General features: G+C 40.5%; 1 protein-coding gene across 2 annotated transcripts in view; it reads right to left on the reverse strand.

Annotated features, from left to right (window-relative positions):
- trpc7b (transient receptor potential cation channel, subfamily C, member 7b) overlaps positions 1-27,524 on the reverse strand; it is a 67,760-nt gene that overhangs the window by 34,015 nt on the left and 6,221 nt on the right. For both annotated transcript variants that reach the window (XM_086023612.1, XM_086023613.1), the window contains exons 2-7: positions 25,289-26,051; positions 18,822-19,004; positions 11,328-11,492; positions 5,545-5,761; positions 3,171-3,404; positions 1,164-1,428 (exon numbers count right to left, since the gene is read on the reverse strand). In XM_086023612.1, coding sequence (XP_085879738.1) covers positions 1,164-1,428; positions 3,171-3,404; positions 5,545-5,761; positions 11,328-11,492; positions 18,822-19,004; positions 25,289-26,051 — 1,827 coding nt within the window. The remainder of the gene's footprint in view (positions 1-1,163; positions 1,429-3,170; positions 3,405-5,544; positions 5,762-11,327; positions 11,493-18,821; positions 19,005-25,288; positions 26,052-27,524) is intronic.

Raw genomic sequence — 27,524 nt, forward strand, 5'->3', positions numbered from 1 at the left:
AACATCAATGTTGCTGTGATTCTAAACAGCTTAGTACCGTTTAACACAAGCATTGGCAACACAGGTAGACAGACAATATAACAATAGTCACAGGCATATAATCCTGCATTGTGTCTGTATTTTACTACCCACTGGTGGCCAAGGTGTGCACACCAGAATGAGAATCACAATGCCCATTGAATTGTCATGATATGCAAACGGTTTAATTCAGGGGTCTCAAACTCAATTTACGTGGGTACTCCTGGAGATAGAGTCTGGGTTTGTCTGGGCTGCATAAAGTATTCCGCAAAAATTGGTTCAAGTATTCAAAAGTACAACAAAAGTAATCCATTCTTCGCAGTCTTTATTATTAACAGTTCACAACATTGAAAGTCCTTCAGAACATGAACAAGAGGGCAACCCGATCCTCTTTCTCCTCTCCCCGCTTCTTTGCATACTCCTCAAGATGTCTACTTTTGTAATGATATCTGATTTCTTGAGCACTGCAACTTTCTCTGTGCATTCAATACATGCCGGGGAGCCCCTGTGCTCAACAAAAAAAAAACAGTCCATCTCCTGCATGTTTTTCTTAAAATTGGGTGTTCTCGTCGCCAACCTCTCTTCACGGCGGGTTATGAAAAATACATGTCTGGGACTGAGTATATACTGTGTATCTTTATATCTCCTTCCACTTGCTGAAATTACATTTTGCCGAAAGCTGTCATGAGCCTGAGCTATGGTAGCCCATAAGTGATTAAAAAACACACACAAAAAAAAAGAGCGCACAAAACGCTCAGGGTAAAGACACGGCAAAAAAAGGTCGGGCCGCACGAACATTTCACTTGGATGCCAAGTAGGGCGTCGCAAAATATCGTCATGTGGGGTCTAAAAGGGACCCAGGCTGCAAGTTTGAGACCTCTGGTTTAATTCTTTCCTTTTTTAAACTGTCTTATGCTTTTATAGAGAGTACAATACTGTAGAGTGCTATTTTTCCTATTAAGTAACACTTTTGTAAAATGGTGTCTTTTGGGCACTGAAACAGATTAATGAAAATTCAATTCATTTCAGTGGAGGTAAATGATCTGAGATAGGAGTGTTTAGAGTGATGAGAGTGGTCACGGGCTAAAAAGAGAGTGTGTCACAGCTGAATAAAGAAATACACAAAAATAACAGTTGTAACTCACGTAGTGAAGGCTGGATTGTACTTGGCTCCCAGGTAGTAAGAATACAGGTTGAACATGCCAATCATGAAGGCCACAAACACCATGATGAAGATGACCATAAACTTGAAGATGTCCTTGACTGTGCGTCCCAGCGAGATCTGCAACGGGCCGAAGCTCTCGTTGGCTGGAAGGATGTAGGCGATGCGCGAGAAGCTCAGCACAACCGCGATGGCGTACAGACCCTCAGAGATGATCTGGGGGTCTGACGGGCGCCACTTGTTCCTGGCTGGAGAAGGAAGGGACAAAAGATGGAGTAAGATAGTCATCAATTTTACATCAAGTGCAAAGGGTTTGATACTCTGACACAAAATCATTTGACAGTGTCACTTAGAACAGATTATTACGAATAGCAGACATAGCTCCATTAATAGTTCAGGTGTTTCTAATAAAGTGTTTATCATAATTTTTGCCTGTACAAAATAAACATTTTTTATTATCTGTTTTCAAGTGAAGAAAGAAGGTGGACAAAGATGAAAAGACCAGTGTTACTGAGATGAAGCAGAGCGATGGATGGAACTGACAAGCGATGGATTTGAGATCTGTGGAGAACAAGAGAGTGGATAAAGAGATACAGAGTCTGGGGGGAATTAAGAGCAGACACACAAGCAAGCAAGAATAATGGGCTTTAGATAAAAAGTAAATAAAGCAAAGAAAAACAACAGCGGGCACACGTTAGAACGAAAGATGGAAAGACTACTTGTGGGAATAGTCATGGTAGCCTTGAAAAGACATATGGAGAACAGTTAAAGGTGATGATCACTGACGATCAGGAAGGAAATAAATCATCATGTGGGTTTCTGTGTGCTGCGTTAATGTGTTGTGACAGAGTCAGGCCACTAGATGACAGCACTGATGAAGATTCCCTTCCAAGATGCCAACAGTGCAGCAGCTTGCAGCAGATTTCTCTACAGTATAGAGAACGTAGGTATGGTCCTTAGTAATCATCTAATCTCTTAAATGTAATTGAACATAAAACATACTGTGTTTTTCTAAAAACAGAAACAGTTGATATGTCCCTGGGATGCAAAGAGAGTACAAAAAGATTGTTTGCTGTTGGTTGTTAGAAATATTTTTCTTTGCATACAATCCCTTATTTCACGTTCAAATAATCACATCCTTGACATTTTAAATTTAGAAATCCTATTATATATAGTCCATATTTGACTTAATGAGGAAATATTTCTCTTGTCACCACTAAGTGAATTTTGCCATTTTGCCACTTGCTGTCGACTGAAAATGACATCACAGTTGGTCAGGGCAAAAAAGGTTGGATTTTAGTACTTAACTCATATTCTACAAACACAATATCAATCAGAATGCTGTGTTTCAAATAGTGGCGCTCCATAGAACATAATATTGTTTAGAAAATTTGTGGGTTGACTTTTCTTTAACCATTGCGACTTGAGGTTCTTCAAAGGCTTCAAGCAGAAGATTATGATGCTCAACAACCTGAAGTCAGTATTGGTAAAGCTTTGTCACTCTCTAAAGCATATCATTGCGGTACTGTGAAAAACACGTATGTCTCATTTTGGATTTTTTAAAAAATGTTCACTTTAATGCCATATCTGTAACCCGGAAACACCATGCATGTAAAAATAAGAAAAATGAAAAAAAGTGGGTACACATTTTTTTCACAGGACAGCAACGATATGCCGAATCAAGCTTTTGTTGATTCTGAATGCGGTGCAGCCCTCTCGATTCTCTGGCTTCCATGACAGCACGAATGCCTGCTCGTAGAGTTCAGTGTTTTCATCATATCTTGAATGTGAAATTCTCCATGTCTTTTAGTATTTGGAAAATAACTTGCCAAACCTATAAGCACCAAAAGAAAAACCCTTGGAGTGTTTTAAATCTACCCTTGTGAGGAGAAGCAGTATAGATAATGGATGGATGGATGGATGGATGTTTTAAATCTCATGTTGAAAATAGTAATTTCCCTTTGAAAAGCAATAACAGCAAACAGCTCACCAAATGTAAAGTAGGCCACCTCATCAGGCAGCGAGGCGTTGCTGAGGTCTTCATCTGGCACATGCATGTCCACGTACTGCTGGGCTTTGGACGCCTTGAGGAAAGCCATAAATCGTGCCGTGAAGGATGCCACAAAGATTGAGAGCATACCAAAGTCCAGAACGTTCCACAGATGCATGATGTACTCTCTGGGCCCATCACTCCAGATCTCCTTGCATTCGGACCAAATCATACCTGTTGATGCCAAACGCACACATGCACACAGAAAGTTCCTACCAGAGGTGGGCATTTTACTCAGTTTTGCCGGGCTGTCATTCATCATCCGTCAGCAGCCTGGGTACCCGTCCATCATCCGACAATCCGTCATTTTTTCAAGCCGAACCAAACTGTAATCATCTGTCGTACATAACAGTTCAATAGATTGGCAATAGTGTAGGCTATGTGAAATGTCAAATGTATGTGACTGTAAAGCTGTTTGAGCAGTAGTGGGAGACTGCAGCCTCTTGGACTCTCAAAAGTTTTATTCTAAAGTTTTACTTACCTTAATCAGAATCCCGTGTCAAATTGTTGCCAAAGGTACAATGCTGGTGTATTAAAATGCTTCCTAGTCCTTGTGCAAACTGAAATAAAGTAGCCATTACAATAAACGAATATTGATTAAGTTCGAATTGGTCTTTTTTTTTCTTCTTCTTCTTCTTCTTCTTCTTCTTCTTCTTCTTGTTTAGCGGTTGGCAAACAACTTTTGGTGCATTACTGCCACCTTCTGAAATGGAATGTGGGACTGTGGGCCTGCAAAACACTATTTCATAACCTCCGAACCCTACTCTTTCCAAAAATAAAAGTAGAAATGTAAAACTTAACTCACAAGAACTTCTCTGTAAAACTGTCTCTGTATTCCAAGCTACTTTATTACTTCTCAGCTCATTAATTAGTCAGCCTGACTAACTCATGATTCTCTCCTTGGTGCATACCGCCACCTGCTGTCCATATAAGCCAATGCAGTCTGGGTCACGTTTCCGTCTCTTGTCAGCAAAATGGGACGTCCGTTAGTGATGGAGTGTAAGGTCTGTTTGGACTTGACCGGGTTAGTGATGATTATACAGCTAGACGAAAATCAACTTCCGTCTGTGCTTAGTCCATCTTTTTTTTTAAGTTTCCCATCTATTGTCTCACATCAGCAAAACGGGTATCCTGTCAGTGACGGACAGACGGACCGGTCCGTTGGTCATACAGAATCCCACATCTGGTTCCTACCATTAGATAAATGCAGATATTCACAAAACGCACACTTAAAAATAAACAAATTTAAGCTCATTATTTATAAATAACTCCCCAGATTTCACCACTTGAGATACAAGCATCATTAAAAATTAAGTCTGTCGCCTTTGAAGTGAAAGCGAAGAGAAAATTTCTCATTTGCAGTAAAACCATTAGTGTAATCTCTGCAAAAAATGACAAGGACTTGAAAGCAAGCTTCTGGAATCATAATGACCCTGTTCTATCCAAAACAGTGACCATTTATTGCACTCGCATGAGTATAATGCTCCAAATCAATATGGTAAAAAAACACCCATCGTCTGAATTTGAATATGTGAATGTTTGTGTATACTGTAAATGAAATAACCACAGTCAGCAGGTTGAGAAACGGCTGAGGTCTGATAGGAATTGCATTTATTTATCTATTATATTCATGTTTTCCTTAATTCACGAGGTTCTATCTTGTTCCCATTATGCCGCATTGTGCTGCTGTAACGTTTGGTTGTATTTCCATCCTGCTTTTAGCTGGGACTCTTCTTCTGACAGTTTTTCATTTGTGCTTTAGGAAATAAAACTCAACTGGTGCATTCATCGTGTAATTCTACTTAATATCAAAATTGGGGAAGCGCTGCGCTACGCTAGCTTATCATCATGGTGCAGAAACTTTATAATATAGATTCAATTAGACAGTAATAAGGCTGACCGGTTTCTCCTGCTTGCATTATCATGGACCACTGATACCAATTTAAAGCTAATTGAAAATGCATTTTTTTTTTTTCTTTTCAAATTACATCTAACATGATTTAATGGATGTGGATTTGTTTGTGGGCATATTTCTGTCTGCAGTTTTTGATATATTGTGACAACCTAGATGTCTTTATAGTGTGAAGTATGTTCCCATTTAAGTTTTGTCACAATGCTTACATAATTGACACCATAAAAAATACAATAGGTAAAAACATACCATCTTCGTTAAATATATCTTTCAAAATGTAGAGGTAAACACCTCAACAGCCTCAATGAGGGCTCTTGTCTGGCTTTTGTCCAATTTCAAAATAAATACGGTAAATGAACGTGCGATGATGGCAGCTTCCTAAACACATGAATCACAACTCACCCAACACCCACTTCATGATCAACATTTCTGTCCAGGAAAATTGTGTGGTCTTGACTCTGAACACCTGCCGTGGGTGGTCCGTAATGGTCTCATTGGGCAAGTTCTTGACGCCCTCGAAGCGGTCGGAGGCGTTGACAACCAGTAGACCCAGGAAGATGGTGAAGGAGACTGCATGAGCCACAAATTTCATGAATGGGCTTCGCAGAATTTGACCCAACTAGAAGATGAAAGGGTAAAATATAAGAAAAATGTTACTATGGGAAATTATAAACACGGCCATTGTACTGTAAACTCCTCCCCCAACAAACAAAAAACAGCATTGTCTGTTCTAAAAAAAACTCAATGAAACCCTCTAATGGTGCCTGAAAGGTGTCAAAATGACCTCTATCCAATCATTTCCTGCCATTGTACAAAAATAAGAAGCATTTCTTCCATACCGCCAAATAGCACCGTTAATGTGGTGAGAAGATAGAGGCAGAAATTATCCATGGGCTTAGAATTTCAATGGATGACGGTACTAAGGTCACATCAAAGGGGATCTATGTTAATTTGTGTAGTGGGTATAAAAGGTTTACACACCCCTGTTCAAATGCCTCAAATGATGAAACGATACTGAAATGATACTCAATGTTTACTCAAAGATGCCATATATTATAAGTCTGATATTTTTTAACAATATTGGAAAAACATTCAATATGCAACATGGGTGTTGCATAGGCCTATTGCAATATCGATATTATTGCGATATTTATCGTGCCTCACAGCAACTTTATTATGTAATGAAATACATGTTTTCATGCTGAAAAATAAGAAGGCTCAATATAATTTTTATCAAATTAAGTTATTTAGTATAAGTAATGCCCCTAGATACTGTTCTGCTATTGGATGGCGATGCACATTTAACCCATCAAGACCGGGAACGCATAACCGGGTTTCTACCACTAGAGCCGGGAGTGCGTATGCATAATTTTCCTTTTTTTAATCCAATTCTCTGTCTCTTAGCCAATGAAATGCATCAGAATATACACATGAAGGTGTTGTGAGCCCTCGGAGGCTGTACGGGAATTGTTTTTTAGGAATCATGGCGGATGCAGACAATCGCAGGCGTTCTGCAATAAGTGACGGTGGTGATACAGAAGATGCGCTTGTGGACTTTGAACCAGTGAAACCAGTCGAACGTGACATATGGTGAAGATATATGTTTGAAGACAATGACGATATCGACGGCTTTGTAACAGAATAGAGGAAGGTAATTACCACTTAATTTTTCTTTTTCTTTTTAGTTCAGTTTAGTTTGTTTAGTTCTTCTCTAGCACTGACACTTTATTTGTACATTTTTGATTGAAACAGTAAGTAATGATAAACTCAGGCCTATGTGAAAGCCACATGTCCAAGCTCTCTCTAATTCTTTTGGAATTATGTTTCTATCTAGTACAGGGGCTCAGATATTTTATTTTGTAGGTGTTTTCTGGGAAAACTTCAGGTTTTAGAGGGTGATTCTATGGTCACCCATAGATTCTGGCGAGATGTTTTGCCAGGCGCTTTAGGCCTTCACGAGTTAAGGTTGCATCTGATTGGTCAAGGTCAACCTAACTGCACACTAGAGATGGAGTCGTATTTTCCGCACTATAAGTCGCGTTTTTTTTTTCATAGTTTGGCTGGGGTGTGACTTATACTCTGGAGCGACTTATGTGTGAAATTATTAACACATTATATCGTATCCCTTTGCTTTTCAAGGTCAGCAAACAATACACCGAACAACCACAGGAGGGCGTTCTAAGGCTGCATTACATATTGACTTTACAATGGGCAGAATAACCTGTAGTCAAGTGTATGTCATTGTACATGTTATTGTAACCCACATAAAGAAACATAAAGATAAATCCTAAAAGCTATTAAAAAGCATGAATAATTTCAACGGTTAAAATCTAATATTGTGTTAAACAAATAATTAAAATAGTATGACAAAAAGACAATTTGACTGTCTTTCAATTCATCTATACAAAATAGTGTACTGTTCCTTTAAAAGGCGCCGTGCCTGGCAGTGGTATTGCATTATCAGCCAGCCACACACACGCACGGAGTGGAGGAGACGAACAAAGAGATAATTATGACCGAATACAAAAATACTTTTGGAGACTTGGAAACATTCTACATGATCGGCGATAAATAAAAGATCTACGACCGTTTTGGTGAGTTTAAAGTTATCTTACCGTAACTTTCTTGTAATGCTACATGTGGATGTTAGCTAAATGTTACCATCGTAGCTCGGTGGAAATGATATGTGATGATATGATAATGATAAGCGCACAATTTTATTAATTTGATATATATGGACACATTTATTTGCGTTACGCAACAGAGACAACTTGGATTCCGAGAGGGGGTGGAGGGAGGGGGTGACTTATACTCCAGTGCGACTTATATTAGTTTTTTTCTTCTTCTGTATTATGCGTTTTATGGTTGGTGCGACTTGTACTTCGGAACGACGTATAGTCCGGAAAATATGGTACATCCATCCATCCATCCATTATCTATACTACTTTATCCTCACGAGGGTCGCGGGCGTGCTGGAGCCTATCCCAGCTCCCATTGGGCAGGAGGCGGGGTACACCCTGAAATGGTTGGCAGCCAATCGCAGGGCACACAGAGACAAACAAACATACACACTCACAATCACAACTTGGGGCAATTTAGACCCACCATGCATGTTTTTGGAATGTGGGAGGAAACCGGAGTACGCGGAGAAAACCCACGCAGGCACGGGGAGAACATGCAAAATCCACACAGGAAGGCCAGGGCCAAAATCGAACCCACAACCTCTGAACTGTGAGGCGGACATGCTAACCACCGTGCCGCCTCAGATGTAGTACAAATTGGCCAAAAACTGTGTATTTCCCAAACAGCCATTCCAGCCTCGTACAACCAGGTGAAAGAGGACATTGTGAAGGAAGTAAAAAACATAATTTTGCTCTGCCACTACGGATAGTATTGTATGTGGTGTTTGTGTTGTGTTAATTTTTGTTGAATGGTACTCTTTTGTTTTTAGAAGCTTGAGTATTTTTCTATTTTATTACATTTTCATTCTTATTTCAATGTAACTGTTCCATATCCTTGAGAATTGAAAGACAATTGCACTTAAAAAAAATGTACTTACTAATTAATTATTTTTGCTCTATCATCATCAGTATATACATGGCATTTAAAAAAAAAACATGATAAAGTGGAGAGCGACATGAGTGATGCTTTTCATCACAATTGTGAGTATAAAAGTGATTGAAAAGATAAATTGACCTTGAAAAATGTTATTACTAATTACAATAAGTGTTGAGATGCTTAACTTTGTAGATAACAAGAAGAATGATTTTAAGGAAATAGGATAATTTTCTAAAAGTCCATCCATCCATCCATCCATCCATTATCTGTACCACTTATCCTCACAAGGGTCGTGGGGCGTGCTGGAGCCTATTCCAGTTGTCTTTGGGCAGTAGGCGGGGGACACCCCGAATTGGTTGCCAGCCAATCGCAGGGCACACAGAGACAAACATCCGCACTCACAATCACACCTAGGGGCAATTTAGAGTATCCAATCAACTTACCATGCATGTTTTTGGAATGTGGGAGGAAACCGGAGTACCCGGAGAAAACCCACGCAGGCACGGGGAGAACATGCAAACTCCACACAGGGAGACCGGAGCCGGGATCGAACCCACGACCTCTGAACTGTGAGGCGGACGTGCTAACCAGTCGACCACCGTGCCGCCCTTTTCTAAAAGTCATAGTTTTTAAATTATACTAAACCTTAATATTCAATATTCAGTAGAGAGGTCGAAATACATTTTCAGGCCAATTGATCCCCGTTATTTGGACAATATTAGCCACGTATTTACAATGACTTTGAATGGACAACTTGTGATCATAAAATAAAATGAACTTTTTAGATTTTGGTAATTGGCTGCAATGAAATTCCAAGGGGTCTGAATACTTTCCATACCCACTGTAATTTTGGATCCCCCAAAATATTGAAACTGCATTGAATATTTTGGAAAATTAACAAAAATGTGTAGACCAAGAAAATAAAATGCAAGAGGGTTCTGCATAAACAGCGCTAAAAATGCCAAAGTGTTTCAATTGAGTAAAAATATGCCACACACATATATGCATACCGTTTCAGCACTACTCTTCAAACCCGCTGTGTTCAATATTATCTTTCCACAGGAGACCACTACTGTCTGCAGGCACTGCAGCACATAAGGTCCCACTGTGGTTTCAATAGCATGCATGCACGCACACACACTCACACACACACACACACGCACGCCCACACACGCACACCCCCACACACACCCACACACACACCCACACACACACACACACACACACACGCACGCACTCACAGCTGCACGCACACATGCTCAAAACAAAATAGAAAAAGCTGAAGCCCGATTCTGCGAAAACCTCCTCGATACATTCCCCTGTCACGAGGACATGCTCCTACCTCAGTTGCTAGCTGTGATGATAAGGTTGATTCATTTCACCGCTCTGATTAAATGAGATGCTTGTCCCAGATTGGACTGACAACCGTGTGATACCAGAAACCCCCTTCATCTTTTTTTTGATGGTAACAAAAGCTAATCTAATCTTCCGATTTAAATGCCGTTTGCAGAAAGTGAGCATATTTCAACCAAATAAAAGTTGCTCTTTGTGAAATGAGAGTCTCACCAAGGATATACAGCACATATATTCTGAAATCTGGACATGTTCTGCATCCCATCCAAAGTGGATTCACCAAATGTGCAGATGCGTGTCCACCGACAATTGTAACAGAATTGTCAAATTCTTTCAAATGTTTAAAACAAAAGAAAACAATTATAATTGATGAGCTATAAAGACTCAGTCCAACAAAGTGAACGCCTCCTAATTCCGTAGTACCTAAAAGACGTAATTAGAGCTTTCAGTGATACCCAGCCAAACCATTAACTAGAAATCGATTAAGATTGTGCCATGTAGGCATTGATGCATGAATTTTCCCTTGCGGCGCCTTGTGTTTGAATGTCCCAGGAGACGAGTGTGTAAAGTACAAAGAAGTTCCCAAGAAAGGACAACAATTCAGGGCAGGAGCTCAGAACAACATCTTTAGACACAATTAAAATGCTTACATTTGGGAAAGTGGTAGAGCAAGTCAAGAAAATTGTTCCAATATTTATCATGTTTGTTATGCTAATACACGAGATCAGGTTTCAATCAACTTTTTCAGCTAAATATTTACAGCACAGACTTTCAAGTAGCTCACCTTCATAAATATGTATTGGCTGTGCATTTAGATCCAAAGCTAATGTTGTACATGCTCTCTCAGCATTACCTCTCTGCAAGCATATACACTTTTTTACTCTCTCCACCAAATTAATCAGTCACACATTTCAAGCACTTAAGGGGTCCTTGACGGGCTTTATCGACTCCTACTGTGCACTAGTACACACATGCAGGGACAGTGCTAAAACCTTAATGATAATATCGAGGGATTAAAAGATTATGAATCAAGGGGATCTGGAGATTTGCATAACAGCTCACTCATCTCGGGCGTAAATGTCATATTACAGCATGTCACTTTAGATTCTAATCAACCTAATGCACAAGAAGAGCATACGAGACATGACCATGAGGAATAGACATGACAGTAAACCACCCCACACACTCTATTGTTCACTAGTTCTAATATTGTGTTGATGATGTTTAGGGAAACAATAGAGCGTGAAAGATTTAGTATATGAGAGTGTCCATACCTTGCTACATGGCATGATCCAGTAGGCAACAGCCAAGAATGGCAGGCCAACGGTGACCCCCAGCACGGTCCAGCATTTAACACCAATGGACTGCTGCCTGAGACCAGGAAGGTTCTCATACCAAATGGTCAGTAACTGCTGTTGGCAGTTCGGATGGGCAACAAACTGGAGAAAGAGGGTAACACAGGTGCATTAAATGAAGAACAGTAGATAACAAAATAATTTAGATGTAAATGGGAGAAAGACAAAAGAAAAAGAAAGAACAAGATCATTGTAATGGTAGCCTTTAATACTTGATATTATTGATATCTGTGCTTGGCATCCTTTACTCAGGCAAATTGGAGGCACCTGCACTGCGAAGATTCAAGTGTAACTAACATATGCTTGTTCTTTGCCTGAAAAGATGTTCCCGGGCAAGAGTAAAGCATCCTCTCAAATGACTGGGAACGCTGGTGTTTATTTTGTAGTTCTGGACTTTAAAATGATATTTGTAGGAAAAATCCCCCCAAAATGACTCAGTAGTAATTTTAGGCCTGTTTTCTTATGGGTTTTTTTGGTAGATTTGGGAACTTACATAGTCATTTTAGGCCTAAAGATGTTTGCGCCTGCTGACATCAGAGGCAGAAGATGAGTAGAATGTGTGTCTGCCCTGATTATAAGATGACCCCCTCTTTTTCAAGACTCAAGTTTGAAAAAAACACCAAATTAATTTTTATACAGAAAATAATTACAGTACATCTGAAACAAATGATTATAACAATATATTTGAGAGAAAAAGCATGTTATTTTGCCTCATTCAAATCTTAATATCTGACCATTTGAATATGTAAACTAAAGTGCAATCACATTCGTAAATGAATGGCTTCTGGTTTTTGAAATGTAAATAAACCAATCTATTGTGATCAAACAACAAAATTGCAATAACTGCATTAACCATCAAAGTGAAGTCCAACTGTAACTGTAGTCTTGAAACAAATCTGAATAAGGAAAAACATTGCAATAAAATAATGCAAACTGGTTTAACTTGAGAGTAGCTGAGATCAGTCATGACAGAACATTACTCTTCACAAACATTATCTGCCTCACTGTGCGCACGTCATTCTCACGTGACGGGGTTCGCTATGCATTCGCTTCAATGATATCTGGCGCCATCAAGCGTCGTGAATGGGTATAATGTCCAGACCTCGAATATAAAACGACCCCCACTTTTTCGGTCTTATTTCAATGCAAAAAACACCGTCTTATATTCGGACCAATACGGTATGTAAACGCTCATGACGCACAGGATGTCTGAGAAGTGAGGAAAATCAGCCTATTTCCTCATTCTGTGGTAGAAAGCCATGCGCTGTAACAAGATACAGTATGTGCATGCAGATTTATTTTTTGCCAAATACACGATTTTAGTAAGCGTGTGTAGTATCATATGTATGTGTTGTATCGCGCATGGCTTTGAAAAAAGAGTTTGGGAAGATGATGTGACAGTTAAAAGCTGTTTGTAGGGTCAGGGGTTTGTTGTGAAGGAAGCTATACAACCTTTTTCACCAATTCTGTTCATAAAATGGACAGAATTTCTAGGCATAGCTGAGGCTCTTCTGTGCTTTTTGCAGATGATGTGACTTCTTCAAGCCGCAATCTTCATCACAGGAGCGGTTCACAGCTGAGTGTGAAGCGGTTGCGATAAAAATCAGCACCTCCAAATGTGAGACCATGGTCCTGAGTTGGAAAAGGGTAGAGTGCTCTCTCCAGGAGGGGGATGAGATCCTGCCTCAACCGGAGGGGTTCAAGTATCTTGGGGACTTGTTCACGAGTGAGGGCAGGATGGAGCGGGAGATCGACAGGCGAATCAGTGCAGCGTCTACTGTAATGGAGACTCTATCGATCTGTCATGCTGAAGAAGGAGCTGAATCGAAAGCCGAAGTTCTCGATTTACCGGTCGATCTACGTTCCTACTCTCACCCATGGTCATGAGCCTTGGGTCGTGACTGAAAGAACGACATTACGGATAAAAAAGGTCGAAATGAGCTTCCTCCGCAGGGTGTCCAAGCTCTCCCTTTGATATAAGGTGAGAAGCTCGGTTATCCGGGAGGGACTCAGAGTCAAGCCGCTGCTTCTTTACGTTGAGAGTATCCAGATGAGGTGGCTCAGGCATCTGATTTGCATGCCTCCCAGACGCCTCCCTGTTGTGGTGTTTTGTCAAGCTGGATCAAATACTAATCACCTATTGGTCGGGCCGTTTATCATTTTAAACACGCTTCCGTCGACCAACTCGAGCGTGACCAGACACAGTAGTAGAAAAGAGTCTGGCTTTACATTTTTCCTCGTCATTCTTTGTTATCGGGCAGGAGGAGTAGGGCCAAAAGGCAAGCAAACAGAAAGAATGTGATCAAAATGGCGTATCTTTTTAGACATCCGCACAAGTTGACCCATTGTTTACATTTATCCCTCTGAGTTTTTGACTTTGGGAAACGAATAAACAGAGATGGGCACTTAACCCTTATTTGCCAATCCGTCCTCCGCCCTCCGTTTCGCGACCTGAGTACCCTACCGTCCTCGTGCCACCGTCTTTCTTCATAAAAATAATCATCCTCTGACCTGGTCCGCCCTCGTCCTTTTAAAGCACTTCTGTCCTTACATTACGTCGGACCGCCGCCCCCCTTCAAAAAACTCCATGCACTCATAAACATTATTTATCGGTCATTAGCACTACCTACTGGCTGGGAGTATTGTGAGTGGATTGAATTGTTTACAACTGTTTATCCAAGATAGCATTTAGCTGCCAACACAAGACCGCCGTGATATAATGCTGATAATGATGATGATGATGCGGACCAAAGCAAGCCAGGGGAAATCATAAGAATATTTAAGATTACTTTATAATGCAATGCTATTGTATTTTATTGCCAAATTTTTGCGTTATAAAGCAATACATTTTTAGTTTTCATTGCGTTATTTCGCAATAAAAATAATTATTGCCAAAATAACGCAAGGTTATTTTAAGAGAAATCGGAGACTTCCACTTCCAGGTTGTTTAAATGTACATTGGCGCTGGTAGGAATTTTTACAGACTGAAAATGTCCCACACAAGGGCATAATTTGCATGCAAGGGGATAATGTACTAAATGTTAACAGTTATTTCACAAAGCACACACACGGACTACACACACAAGACAGGCTGGGCATGTTTCTGTCAGTCAGTGAAATGGTGTCCTGACTCCCGAGGCATAAACCATGGTATTACATGTGTTGAACCACTAGAGGGCAGACCTTGCCTGTGCAATGTCACTCTGCAGAGAACACACATGAAAAGTGTTGTGCAGGCAATTAATGAAGGCGGCTCCATGGTATCGCAGAAGAGAACAGTGGTCGTGCTTTTTAAAAGAATGCAACACAACATGTTCAGTTGGTACTTGACCCGGTTAGGGACGAATAGTGGGACTTAGGTAAACCCACTTCCGTCCATGCTTAGTCCGTCCTTTTTAAAAGACTTCTCATCCTCTGTCCATCAGTCCACAAAATGGGCATCCATCCAGGATGGACGGACCATTCCATTCCTCGGACAGAATGCCCAGCTCTACGAATAAAGAATACATCCTTCATGTATGGATGGTCGTATAGTTTCTGGAGTCGTTTCTGCAAGTTCCATAGCAGCAGCGTTTACGCGGCATGTTTTTTTCTCAGATAAATGTGCAGAAAATAAGCAGTACTAACAGGACTTGTCTGCAAGCGTGCTTCTTTGTTGTCCATCTTCCGGTCCACAATGTGACGTCACATGGTCTAAAAATAGCACTTGCAAGGCACACTATTAGGACCCATTAGCTGACCAAAAACATGCCTGATGTAAAATACACGAATCAAGCAGCAAACGAAACAATAATTAACAATGTCAGGGGGATAGCCGATTACGTAGGCGGGCGAAAATCCACTTCCGCTTATGCTTAGTCCATCTTCTTTTTTTGTTTTCCCGTTTATCGCTTACGACCTGCATAGGTGGATAGACGGACTAGTCCGTTGACTAGGTGGAATGCCTAGCTCTGGTTGTGACGCCATTAGAGTGGCATGATGAAAAAAAAAAGAAAGATACAAGGTGATGTGACTTTTCACTAGTAATCTGTCATTAAAATTGTGAGAAGGTATCAAGTGATTTAAAGTATTAGGATTAGAGTGGTACGTAAATTAACCACTAGAATACTGTAAAACCTGTATGGCGCTTTATTAATATGATATTAAATATTAAAAAGTGGCCTTAATCCTTGCCTGTAACGCACACCTAGCCATTAAAATAACTAAATAGTTTTGGCCCAAATTATCTCTAGTAATCAGTAGTGAAACAAAAACTGTTACATTATATTGATCAAATGCCACAAAATTTGTAAAAACACTCAATCAAACTTGCAGTCGATCCATTTGTCTGCCTCGTCATTTTCACGCAGCGTGAATCTGCACTAATTTAGATCCACCGATACGCCAAAAGACATATACAAACACACAATCCACTGACCATTCAGCAGATTGATTTATACGCATTGAACCAAACCAATTCCCATCTCTGAATCCAGCAACATGCATCACACATGCACCATGCACCACCTGGTTTCCATGGCAATCAGCCTCCTCCCTCTCTTTTTGTCTCCAGTGCAATTATCTCCTGAGTATTGGTTATGCTTGCTTGTAGAGAATTAAGGCCAGTATAAACAGTCCGGCCAATACATGCATGTGACGGAAATGCGCACATACAGTGTATAAACAAGGAAAGAAGATAGATGGTCAAATAGTTAAGCTGTGGGTGTGAGAAAGAACCTTAGAGATGTGGCAGAGGAAATGGGGATTGGTGACATTTAGTCAAGCACAGACTAACTCCAGTTTTGCATCAGCAATAGAGACTTCTGAGAGCTTATACATGATAACAGTTTCCTGCACATGCAAAGAAAGATATAGACTTTGAGCAGGTTCCTAGCATACAGTCACAAACAGGTGGTCCGGAATGAATGTGGCAGCAGTCTAAAAGGTCATGTCACTCAGCTGCCCATTGACCTCTAGTGGTTATCACCAAAAGAAATGCCTTGTAGGTAACTTCTGGCTCTCAGCACCCTCAGAATTACACTGAGTCATACAGGCAAACTCACATAGTGCCCATCAGAGGTGGGTAGAGTAGCCAAAAAATATACTCAAGTAAAAGTACTGTTACTTCAGAATAATATGACTCAAGTAGAAGTAAAAAGTAGTCATCCAAATTATTACTTGAGTAAAAGTAAAAAAGTACCTGGTGAAAAAACTACTCAAGTACTGAGTAACTGTAGCAACGTCTCATTTTTTTTTTTAACAACCATTCAATCAGACGAAAATACAAAAGTACATAAAAATACATCTAGTCCGCTTCAGCTTGTGAAAATAAATGTGCCTTTCTCTGAGAGAGAGAGGGGGAGAGAGAGAGAAAGAAAGAAAGAGAGAGAGAGAGAGAGAGAGAGAGAGAGAGAGAGAGAGAGAGAGAGAGAGAGAGAGAGAGAGAGAGAGAGAGAGATGCGTACGTATGCGGAGGGGATTTAAGTAACGCGTTCAATGTAGCCCAATGTAGCGGAGTAAGAGTACAGTTTCTTCTTGTCAAATCTACTCAAGTAAAAGTAAAAAGTACAGTGATTTAAAACTACTCTTAGAAGTACAACATTTCCCAAAACCTACTCAAGTAAATGTAACGGAGTAAATGTAACTCGTTACTACCCACCTCTGGTGCCCATACATCCCAAAACAAAAAAAAGACTTTTATTTAAAACTGTTCACGAATCTCTCCACATTGTCTAAGGCCCGAGTTCCAGCTGAAGAAAACCACCGGTATGCTTTATTGTTAGTATGGTGTTATTTTGTTGATTAGCACTTTTGTGTGGCAAGCAAATATTACCTTTTAGAATTATGACTTAAAAATATTAACCTTGGTTTTATTGCACCACATTGGATTTTGTAACGTGTTTGGGAGATTTTGTTATGGTCAGGATAAGACTACTAGAGGTCAATTTATTTTGTAGGAGGACGTTAATTTTCAGGCATAACAACATAGTTGGATTCGGTCGAATCCATAAAAATATTTTGCGAGTCCAATGGCCGAGTCAGAGTCAAGTCCGAGACAACAAGTCCGGACTTGAGAACTACAGCCATGGCTAGAGCAAGCCTTGGCCCGGATGATGAAGCACACATAACTCCAGAGCTGGCCGAGTCCGTCCCGGGGCCGGCCCGGCCAGACGCCCATTTTTGGGGCGGGGGTTGGGGATGACACATTTTAAAAAAGGGCCCACTAATCGGCCCTCATGCGTGTGACGCGGACGCGAGGTGGCCAAATTTCATCCCAGCCTACTCAGTGAAAGGCTTCTTTTTAGGCTTCTTTCTACTCCCGCGTCGGCGCAAGAGACAACTGCCGCATTTATTCACATGACCAACGCATTGTGCTGTTGGTGACAGGTCTGCAAAACATGCCACGTACACGTCAGGAATTGTTGCTGTTTGATTGGCCCATTATGTCACATGTTGCGATGACATACAGTTTCCCACACGGAGGAGAGGATGCACCTTGCAGCTCGTTGCTGCTGCAAAGCAAACTAACTTGGCAGCGGCGTGGGTGTTATGTCACTTATATGTGTGTAAAGAAGCTAGTCACCCACCTTCCCCCTTTACAGCCACCTTCCAGATCGATTTCGCAATACAATTAAATGCATCGTATAGTCATCTCATTCCCTTTATGGTTGTAGCAGGCACGATACCTATTGTTGTCGCTGTCTTTTTGAAGCGGACAAAAGCATAGACAAATGTCCAGCTCCGCATACTGGTACATAGTGTACATACATACATTGAAAAAGTTTTGAAACAATTTATCTTGGTCTCATTTTATCATATCACAGAAATCTGAGATTTGAACAGAGGCGTGTAGGCTTTTTATAACCTCTGAATCTGTGTGCAGATTGCATGTAAATAATAAAGAAGGTGGATCCATTGAGAAAATGACAATTAGTCATTAAGAAGGCATGACTTATTCCTGCAGTGAAGTGAAAACAGGGAATTAGCCTTCAAGTCCAGACACCCCAGGCTTTAGTCCTTGAGGAGAAGACAAAATTCAATCTGAAGCATCAAGTAGGAAAATCTGGTGAAAAAAATGCTTGATTTGACAGGCAAAGAGGTTATAGAAAAGTGTTTCCAATATTTTGGCTTCCTTCTTTATGACAGGGGTGAAATATTAATGAACATCCCTCAGTGTGTAATTAAAGTAATATCTCTCCATGAAGTCATCATTTTTAATAAAGGTCTCATTCATAAATCTCACGAGATTTTGTCATAAAGTGACAGGGGAGCACTTATGTGATAGATTAAGGACTAGATTTCCTGTTCCATTTGATTTGAAAGTTGGCTCTCGTACACCTGTTTTACAGTTTAATAATCCATCTTGAACAAAAAACCAATGGTAGTCTGAAATTCAAGTCTTTACAGTTGTGGAATAGTATTCAAGCAGTTTACCTTCTTTACTTCATACTTGATGGCCAGTTTGACACGGCTCAGGCAGGGTCGGTTGTACGGGCTCGGCGGGCAGAGGTCGACATCGCCGTTCACAATGGCTTCCACTTCTTCAGTGTCCCGACAGAGGTCCAGCACTCCCACTACAAAGTCTTTACACTGCATGGACAGCTTACGGTAGTCATTCTGAAGCGTGGGCAGAAAATAGTAAGGTAAAAGGGTCAGTCAACAAGGTAGATATGCTGTAAATGTACCACTAAACACTTGTGCCCTGTAAGTGGTGGCAATGTCTGCCGACTTCTGTGCATCTGAGTTTTCCAATCTTAATTGGTAAACAATACTTGATCCACTCAGTGGCTCTGAACTAAAATTTAATATTGAGTATATGCTGTATTTTTTATGATACACCCTATTACAAAGTTTCACGGAAATTGGTTTATGAGTATTGACTTATCTGATTCTAATCAGCCTTGTTATGAGCGGCACTGCCATCAAACGAATTAAAAAGATTTAATCTGATCTGATCTGATCTAATCTGAATGTAAATGTTAGACAGTGATGATTGCCTTGCCTTGTATCTTTTAAATGTCCAAAGAGTTTCTCTGTCTAATCTGAATGTAAATGTTAGACAGGGTTTTATTGCAATTCACTCTCCCTTATGAAAGACTGTATGGATTGACATTTTAAAAGAAAGTAACCCGTTTGTTGAATGTTTTTACAGTATTGTTTTCCGAGGAGGAAGTCCCTTGTTTTATTCTATGAATGAAAATGTGAATACAGTTCAAATAAGAAAATGAACCATACACGCAAAAAAGAGTAACAATAATCAAAACAAATAATGTATCGGGGTAAATCATAACAATGAGATGATTGTACACAAAAAAACTACATAACCACAACAATAACAAGCGGTAACCTGTCATGCTTATTTTAGCCAATTTTCAGATGTTACACATAGTCCGATACTATTGGTATGTATGAAGAAAAACAAGTACTGTACTGTACACTAAAAACACCTTTCATTTAATAATTCCAAATTTCTGTGAAGACAAATTGTAGTAAAATAACTGTTGCTAATATTAATGTGTTGTTTGGTGATGAAATTCTGGTGAGGCAAATTGTAACTTTTGAATACAGAACACATCATTATTTTTTCATCCCAACATAACACGTGAAAAATACAACACCAGTCTGTAAGCAAAAAGGCGAAGTAGATAATGTTTGTATAATGACCTAAACTGTATTCAAGAGCAGAACTCAACTTTAACATAAGGTCAGTATCCATTATATCAGTATGTGCTTGCTTTTTGTGGACTAAAAGACACACATAGCATGATTTCTTAAGTCTATAACAATCACGATTGGTTACATGTAAACAAGAAAAGCAATACTTCAGGGTAAAACATGTACTGCATAAGAATGTCAATGATGCTTGCATTGTAAGACCCACATCAGGTTATTACATGCACATCTGAAATTACACTCACGGTCTGTGGTTGGTGCCGTAGGGGCTGGGGGTTGAGATAAAGGCGTTGGAATGATGTTGTGAGAATGAAAATGGAGCCACTTGTGTGAAGTAGAGGCAAGTCGGTTACAGTCGAGTGACTCAAATATAAAGTGAAGTAATGCAAGATGTGTGAAGAAGGGTGAAAAAAAGGATAATTTCTCTTCTTTTTCGAAAAAGGCTAACACCACCCATCGTTCGTTCATTGTTCTGCATCTTGTCACAGAGAAACCCCTCAAGTTGAACAAAATCTGTTTCGAGATGCTGGCCAACCTCTAATTTGCTCAGGTGTACCCCTCATCAGTAGGGTTGAACTAACCTGTCTCACGACGGTCTGTTATGGTTGCTTTTGCACATCCAGCATCGCATAAAAACAGCACAACCTTCAGTTCTTGGCATCCTAGCCATATTGAACTAAGCAGCCAGGACACAGGTACACTTTCGTCACTAGCTCCATTTCCGGATCTATGATCATGATGATATTTCCTTTCTGTGCCATCACGTGTACCCTTCTGTGGTGGCATCACACAATAGTCTCACGATTATATGCTAAAGTCTTGTGATATGCCATGCACAACGGCAGTTCAATTCCATATTTTTGTCTGCAAAATTTAGTTGAACTCTTACATGTACAATGTCAGGGACATTCAACTAGAGGTCAAACAGCATGTTTTAGGATTTTACACTAAAGGGTACCAAAACTAACACCTCAATTGGTTGGAAAATGCACAAGTGAAAATAAATGTCTTGTAAATGTCACACACCACAGAGAATTTTCAGCTGTCAATCCATGCCACACATTATTTTTATGTCTACACATCCCTACTTGTTTGAGCCACAAAAATATATCCGTTTAAACCCACAGGTGGTTTGGACTATATCCTACCGGGCTGCTTTCAACAGTCATCAATGAGCTTTTTTACACAGAAAAAAAAAATAACTTAAAGCATAAACTCTACCAGGCCAGCCATCAAGCCGTACTAATACAGTACATACAGTATGCATAGGCTATTGTGTTTTGCAATAAGACATAGCTATATTTATAATTCCCTATGTACCTGTGGTTGGAAAGCATAGCGTGAAGCCCCTTTTGCTGAAATGTATGGCTGCAGTCAGTGAATGGGCGACTGATTATTGCCAGTAGGCTCTCAAAATATCTACACTCTCCTTTATCATTGCCCATTTCCTCTCTTATTCCATGACAATCATGCCATGTTTTTGTGTTTCAATAAATGAAACTAGTACTGTACAGTATATTGTACTGTATGTGGAGCCTCAAAAGCGGATATAGGATCATAGTTTTCCTCGAATCACTTCGGGCAATGTGAGTTACAAAGAGTTGCCGACTGTCTTTCTTTTTTTTTTTGCGACTTCACCCACGTTCATCCTGATTCAAGACATTCAAGGCCACGGAGGCTTTTGGGTGCATCTCATCTCTCTTTCACTCGTGTGGCTGTCAATGTTTATAAAGGAGGTACAGGCAGGGAAAAGAACTGAGATCCACCCTCAGCCACCTCACCTTCAGCTGCTTGACCTGTCATGGCCCAACTAAGTACATCAAATGTCAGAACATTATCAAACCAACTCGCTACTTTCATGAACAGCAGAGGTTACGCCACTAATTTTGTAGCGATTAAACATTCGGATTGCAGTTGCATAATGTGGCGATGTCGCAAATTACAGCCAATCAAAATGCAAATAAGCTTTCACACCTACTAAAAACACATTTCTGGGTTTTAAGCGAGCAGGGTGTAGGCGGCCACTGCACCCCGCCAAGCCATAGTAATACAGTACAGTGCACGTTCTACAACAATTATCTAACCATATTTATAATTTTATAGTATATACTTGTGAATGAAAAAGCATGTATGCGCATATCGCACTAGTGATTTCATGTTTTGTCATATTGTCTCAGAACGTCTTAATAAAAGAATGCTGTGCACTGAAAAGAAAATTGAGAGTGACAGCATGAGAAGAAATTGTTGAAATTATGCTAAGAGAGGAAAGGTCACGTCACTAGTTTAGCAACATGTTGGATACCTTAAGTGCTTGAAATGTGTTTGAAAGTTATTTTTTCAAATGCTATGCTATATTTCTATATAGTATACAGTATAAGAATGAGTGGACTTGGCAACGCATGTTTTTCATGTTGCAGCTGTTCTGACAACCTCAAGTTTATTTTGCATAGCTCACATTTTCAAATAATGTGTTAATCATGTTTCAATTTTGATTTGCATGCTTGATGTAAATAGAAAAAAAAATATTGCACAGTTTGTTTAAAAAGGGGTTCATTTAATATTTACATAGACCAGTTTGTACTTGACTTTTTCATAGTTGCGTTGACCTCTTACTAAAGGTTAAATATTACATTTTAGAATAAACTTGCCTAAACTCAGTCCTCAGTAGATCAATATCAACTGATATGAAATACATATATTATATATACGGTACCATGATATACTTTCCAGCCATGTCGCTCAGCCCTATGCACTGTAAAATCCAATTAGTGAAACTTAGATCCGTATGTTATATGAGGGGAGTCATGGCTCAGTGGTAGTGATCGTTTCCCAACCTAGAGGTTGTGGATTCGATCTCAGGCCATTGTGACATGTCAAAGTATCCTTGAGCAAGATACCGAACCCCCGGATCCACCTGATGGGCGCGTCATCATTAGGTAAAGGATGTAACAATGTGAAGCGCTTTGAGGACCAACAGTAGAAAAGCGCTACAAGTGACAGTCCATTTATGAACAGAACAGAGTGAATTTAACATGCAATCACTTAGTAGATTAAAATAGTTGTTCTGAGTAGTCTTTACCAAGTCAAGACTTTTCTAAAGTAAGTTATCAAGTACACGCTACCTGATAGTTTTGACTACTTAAACTCATTTGTAAGCGTACAATACAAACAAAGTTCTAGTTGGTACAACAAACATTAGCTTGTTTTCTTTACTTGTTTTTCTTTTTAAGTGCAACCGGTTTTCATGCTTTTTTAAAGTAATGATAACTAATAGGATTTTACATAGGTGAAAAACAGTTTAACGCTATATCGCCACAACTGCATATTACATGGCCATCTGTTTTGCACAATATTTCAGCAATCGTCTTCAAACATATATTATGTATTTAAAAACAAATCTCAGAATTTACTTTACAGGGTCTTTGACATCACCTTCATTTGCCCCTCATACTGACTCTCCAAATGATTGAGAGGTTGAGAGACTGCGTGTGTCCATGGGCTCTTATGAGAAATTGATGTGCTGTCTTGAAAAGCGTGTTGTTTGGAGATAAATATTCTGCTGCCAGGGAAGTCCTAATACATGTTTTCATAAGCTGTTCTTTATCCCTGTGCTGTGACAGGTTGTGTATGTGTGTGTTGTTTGCACTTGTCTTGTGCGCATAGGATTAAACTGTCCCTTTTGTGTGGGCAAATGTCACATAAAACACCATAACTCGATGCATTTAATCAACATGTTGACATTGAGGATGAGTGTGAATCATATGATTAATAACAACTATGTCAAAAGTCAGAAAAGGACGCTTATTTGTGAGTGATGAAATGAAGTGTCAGATGCAAAAATATACTTCATTTGGTAAAGGTTGTTTGTCTGTCGTCTCAGTCGACACTTCCCCCCGCGTATGAGCGAGGACACGGCGCAGGACACCACACCCATATGATATGTTCTCATCATTCGACTGGTTTCAATCACGATGTTGATGGGCAGCCCTTACTTTCAGGCCTCGAGGCGGAGAGGGCAGGGCTGTTCAGCTCCTCAACTCCCAAACTTCACTGCCCCACCCCCGGGCCCATACTGGACCCCTCAATAGTTGCACACCTTTCAGAGCCATAGCAATGGGCCCCCTATCCCGCACTGATTCCACATTTTCAGATAGTGTACCATAGCAAGCAGACGACAGAGAAAAGATTTGGAGAAAAAGAGTGAGCATGTTGGCGATAATGAAATGGTAATGAGACAGATGAGTGCCAACACAACTGTGTTCCCTCAGGTGCGCCCTTCTCATTAACTTGTCTGGAGACAGGGAGCACAGTGAGTGAAGAGGCTGGATGACAAACAAGATTGGGCAGGGAGACGGAAGAGCGGATGAATGAGGTGAGGGACAAATTAAAAGAGAAAAAGCACATGGGCAGATAAGAGATGAGAGGATTCGTCAGCGAAATTGAAATTGTTATCAGATCATTGTTATCTGATGTGCTGATTTAGACTGTAAATACAATGTAAAGTGTAATCAACTGGAACAACACAACATGAACAAACGTATTGGGAGTTTTGGCCATTACATCCACTGGAGGTGAAAATGGAAAAACACATGAAGTTGGCCTCCTCTTTACTGCTATGATAGGTTTCACTCATCTGGGAATTCCTTTATGGCCCTTGAATTGTGCACAGAGTCATAATGGAACACAATTCACCAGACTTTAGAGCAGGGACAGGAAACTTCAATGACGCACGGGGCCACGATTTTTCATCAGCGCAACTGCGGGGGCCATATAGAGGGGGACCAAGCACTTTGTAACTAGATGTATGACATTATGCCATTTCAAATATGCACAAAATATGTGCCAGCCATTGAAATGCATTGGGAAAGAGGGGGGTAGTGGGGAATGAGAGGGGGTTGGGTTAAACCCATAAAATTCTTCAAAAAAGGCTGATGATTAGGGCTTAACACAAGCTAGGTAGCCAAGTTAAAGTCCTTTGTACTTGGGCCAAGTTTAAGGACACTGTGTAAAATGCGTCATGTGTCATGGCGTCATCTTCCAAACCGCTTATCCTGTACAGGCTCGCGGGGAGTTGCTGGAGCCTATCCCAGCTGACAATGGGGCGAAAGGCAGACTAGACCCCGAACTGGTTGCCAGCCAGTCGCAGGGCACAATGTAAAATGTGATATTAATTTGAATATAAGATGGATACACAGACTAACAACTTAAATGTAATGGCTGTAACTTACTTTGAACTCCGTCTCAATGTTGGCCAGTCTGGCCAGCTCGTTGCTGAGCTCCAGGGCGGTCAACACTGGATCTTCGCTGCTGAGTGACAGGTAAGCTGCACTGGCCAAGCCCTTGTATGCATTCATCCTCGAACGTGAATGACTGAAGGAGTCTTTTTTCTGTTTTTCCACACACTCTAAGCACTTGCAGAAGTAGTCATGAGGCCTCTCAATGCGAGCCCCTTTGGTCAAGAGAATATGGACTATCTCGTACTCTTGGCAGTGAGCGGCCAGGATGATGGGTGTGACGTCATGCGAGAAACGTGTTCCATCCTCATCGTAAGCGTAGAAGTCGTCATCGCGCATCTCCTGCTCCAAGGGGCTCAAAGCCAGGCGGAGACCTCCGCCAAAGGCATTGTGGCCGAGGATGGCTTCAACGATGCGAACGTAACCCTTGGAAATAGCCAGAAGGAGGCCGTCTCCGATCCTAGCCAATCCGTCCTTCTTCAGGAGCAGCTCAGTTACCTCGAGATGCTCATTTCCTACAGCCAGCTGCAATGCATTCTGGCCCATGTAGTCCACACAATTAAAGTTGAGGGTTTTGGAATCTTCCAGCATTTTACGCACCACAGGAATATTCCCATACTCAGCAGCATCTAAAAAACGCTCCTCCTCTGCAGTGAGAGCCGAACCACGCTCATTGAACATGTAGGCTGGGCCGCGGACTGCCTGGCGACGCCCCTTCTCCCTCAGCGTGGTGTGCCGGCGGTGCATAGCCTCCACCCTGTCATGAAATGATGAGGTACAATTAAGGCAATACGGCTAAAAATAGCAAGGTAATAAAGCAAGGAATCAAGACGAAAAGGCAGTATCATTAAATGCACCACACTTGGTGCTCTAAAAGGGTACAAAGTAATTACCAACTCCTAAATTGATGTACTTAGTTGGCAGGGATTGGTCAAACTTAATTAACAGCGTTTAACATGGATATTTCCTCTGGCACACAAGAAAGCATCCACGATCCATGGGCCTGTTGAACCACAGCCAGGGTCATAGCTCATCAAAAGGTGATTTCAGGTCAATGGCTATTAGGCAGAGATGAAGCTATCACCTTAATTGTCTCTGGCATCCATCCATTTTCAATGCTGTTTGGCCTGTTCAGGGTCACAGGTGAGCAGAAGCCTATCCCATTCGACTTTTGGGAAAAAGGCGGACTACACCTTGAACAGTTTGTCAATCAGGCGCAGTAAATCAGGCATTTCAAACACATTTATATTTTGAACTCATTCAAAGTGATGCTTTCATTCATTCCAAATGCAGTTTCAAGCATAAACATGACGGATGTGAAGCGCTGTCGCACTATTGTCAACATACAGCACTGAATGATGTTTTTAATGATTAAAAACACAATTTTCAGCTGTGGAGAAAAGGTTAAACTCAGTTTATTTTCCGCTTTGCCATTAAAAGTGATCCTTTTTGAGTGTGAAAAAAGTCCTTTTAGAGAGGGAAAATCACACCCATAAAGGTCTTTGTATGCTGTGGCCAAACACTTTGACCTAGACAGTGACAAAAGTCGTGATGGTCCACAAGAGGCATAGAAAGAATACGAGGCCAGGGATGAAACTTTCATTTTTCAAGTTGATATATGGTCCAACTTACATGCGACAGCAGCTACTGTACAGAGGGAAAGAAATGAAAAATGTTCAAAGCATATTTGTACAAAAGTGCCATTTTGAAATAACTGTGTAGAAAGGGTATGGTGACCCACTACAAGCAGGTAATGAACTCCATAGTATGATAGAAAGGGATTGGGTACAACTGCTTTGCACCTTGGACACAATGTGCCTCATGCTGCCCATGTACGTGTATAGACGAGGCAAGCTTGTTAGCCTATTTATCACATTATCATCTTAGTTTGATGTATCGAGCGTATTTCTATGATGGTCACTTGCTTTCATTCACCTGTGTGTTTTCTGCTACATAACTACTCACAATACTATACATGTGACCATATGAGAACATTACAACAACTAGCAATGCTGTAAACTATTTTATTCTACAGTAACATACAGAAGAAGACAGGAGAATAAGAATGGAGAGGATTCCGCATCTCCCTGCTATCCCTTATTATTAGTTTCCAACCTTTCCATGCATTCATTTCTCTTTCCCCAATTATCCTCGAGATCCCTGTGAAGTTTTCAGCTCAATTGTTCCATGACATTATAATTCATCCCTTTGGAATACGTGGTCACTCACA

The sequence above is a fragment of the Filicampus tigris genome, chromosome 2, assembly GCF_054856515.1.
Source record: "Filicampus tigris isolate MCC_2025a chromosome 2, RoL_Ftig_1.0, whole genome shotgun sequence".
Classification (NCBI taxonomy): Eukaryota; Metazoa; Chordata; class Actinopteri; order Syngnathiformes; family Syngnathidae; genus Filicampus; species Filicampus tigris.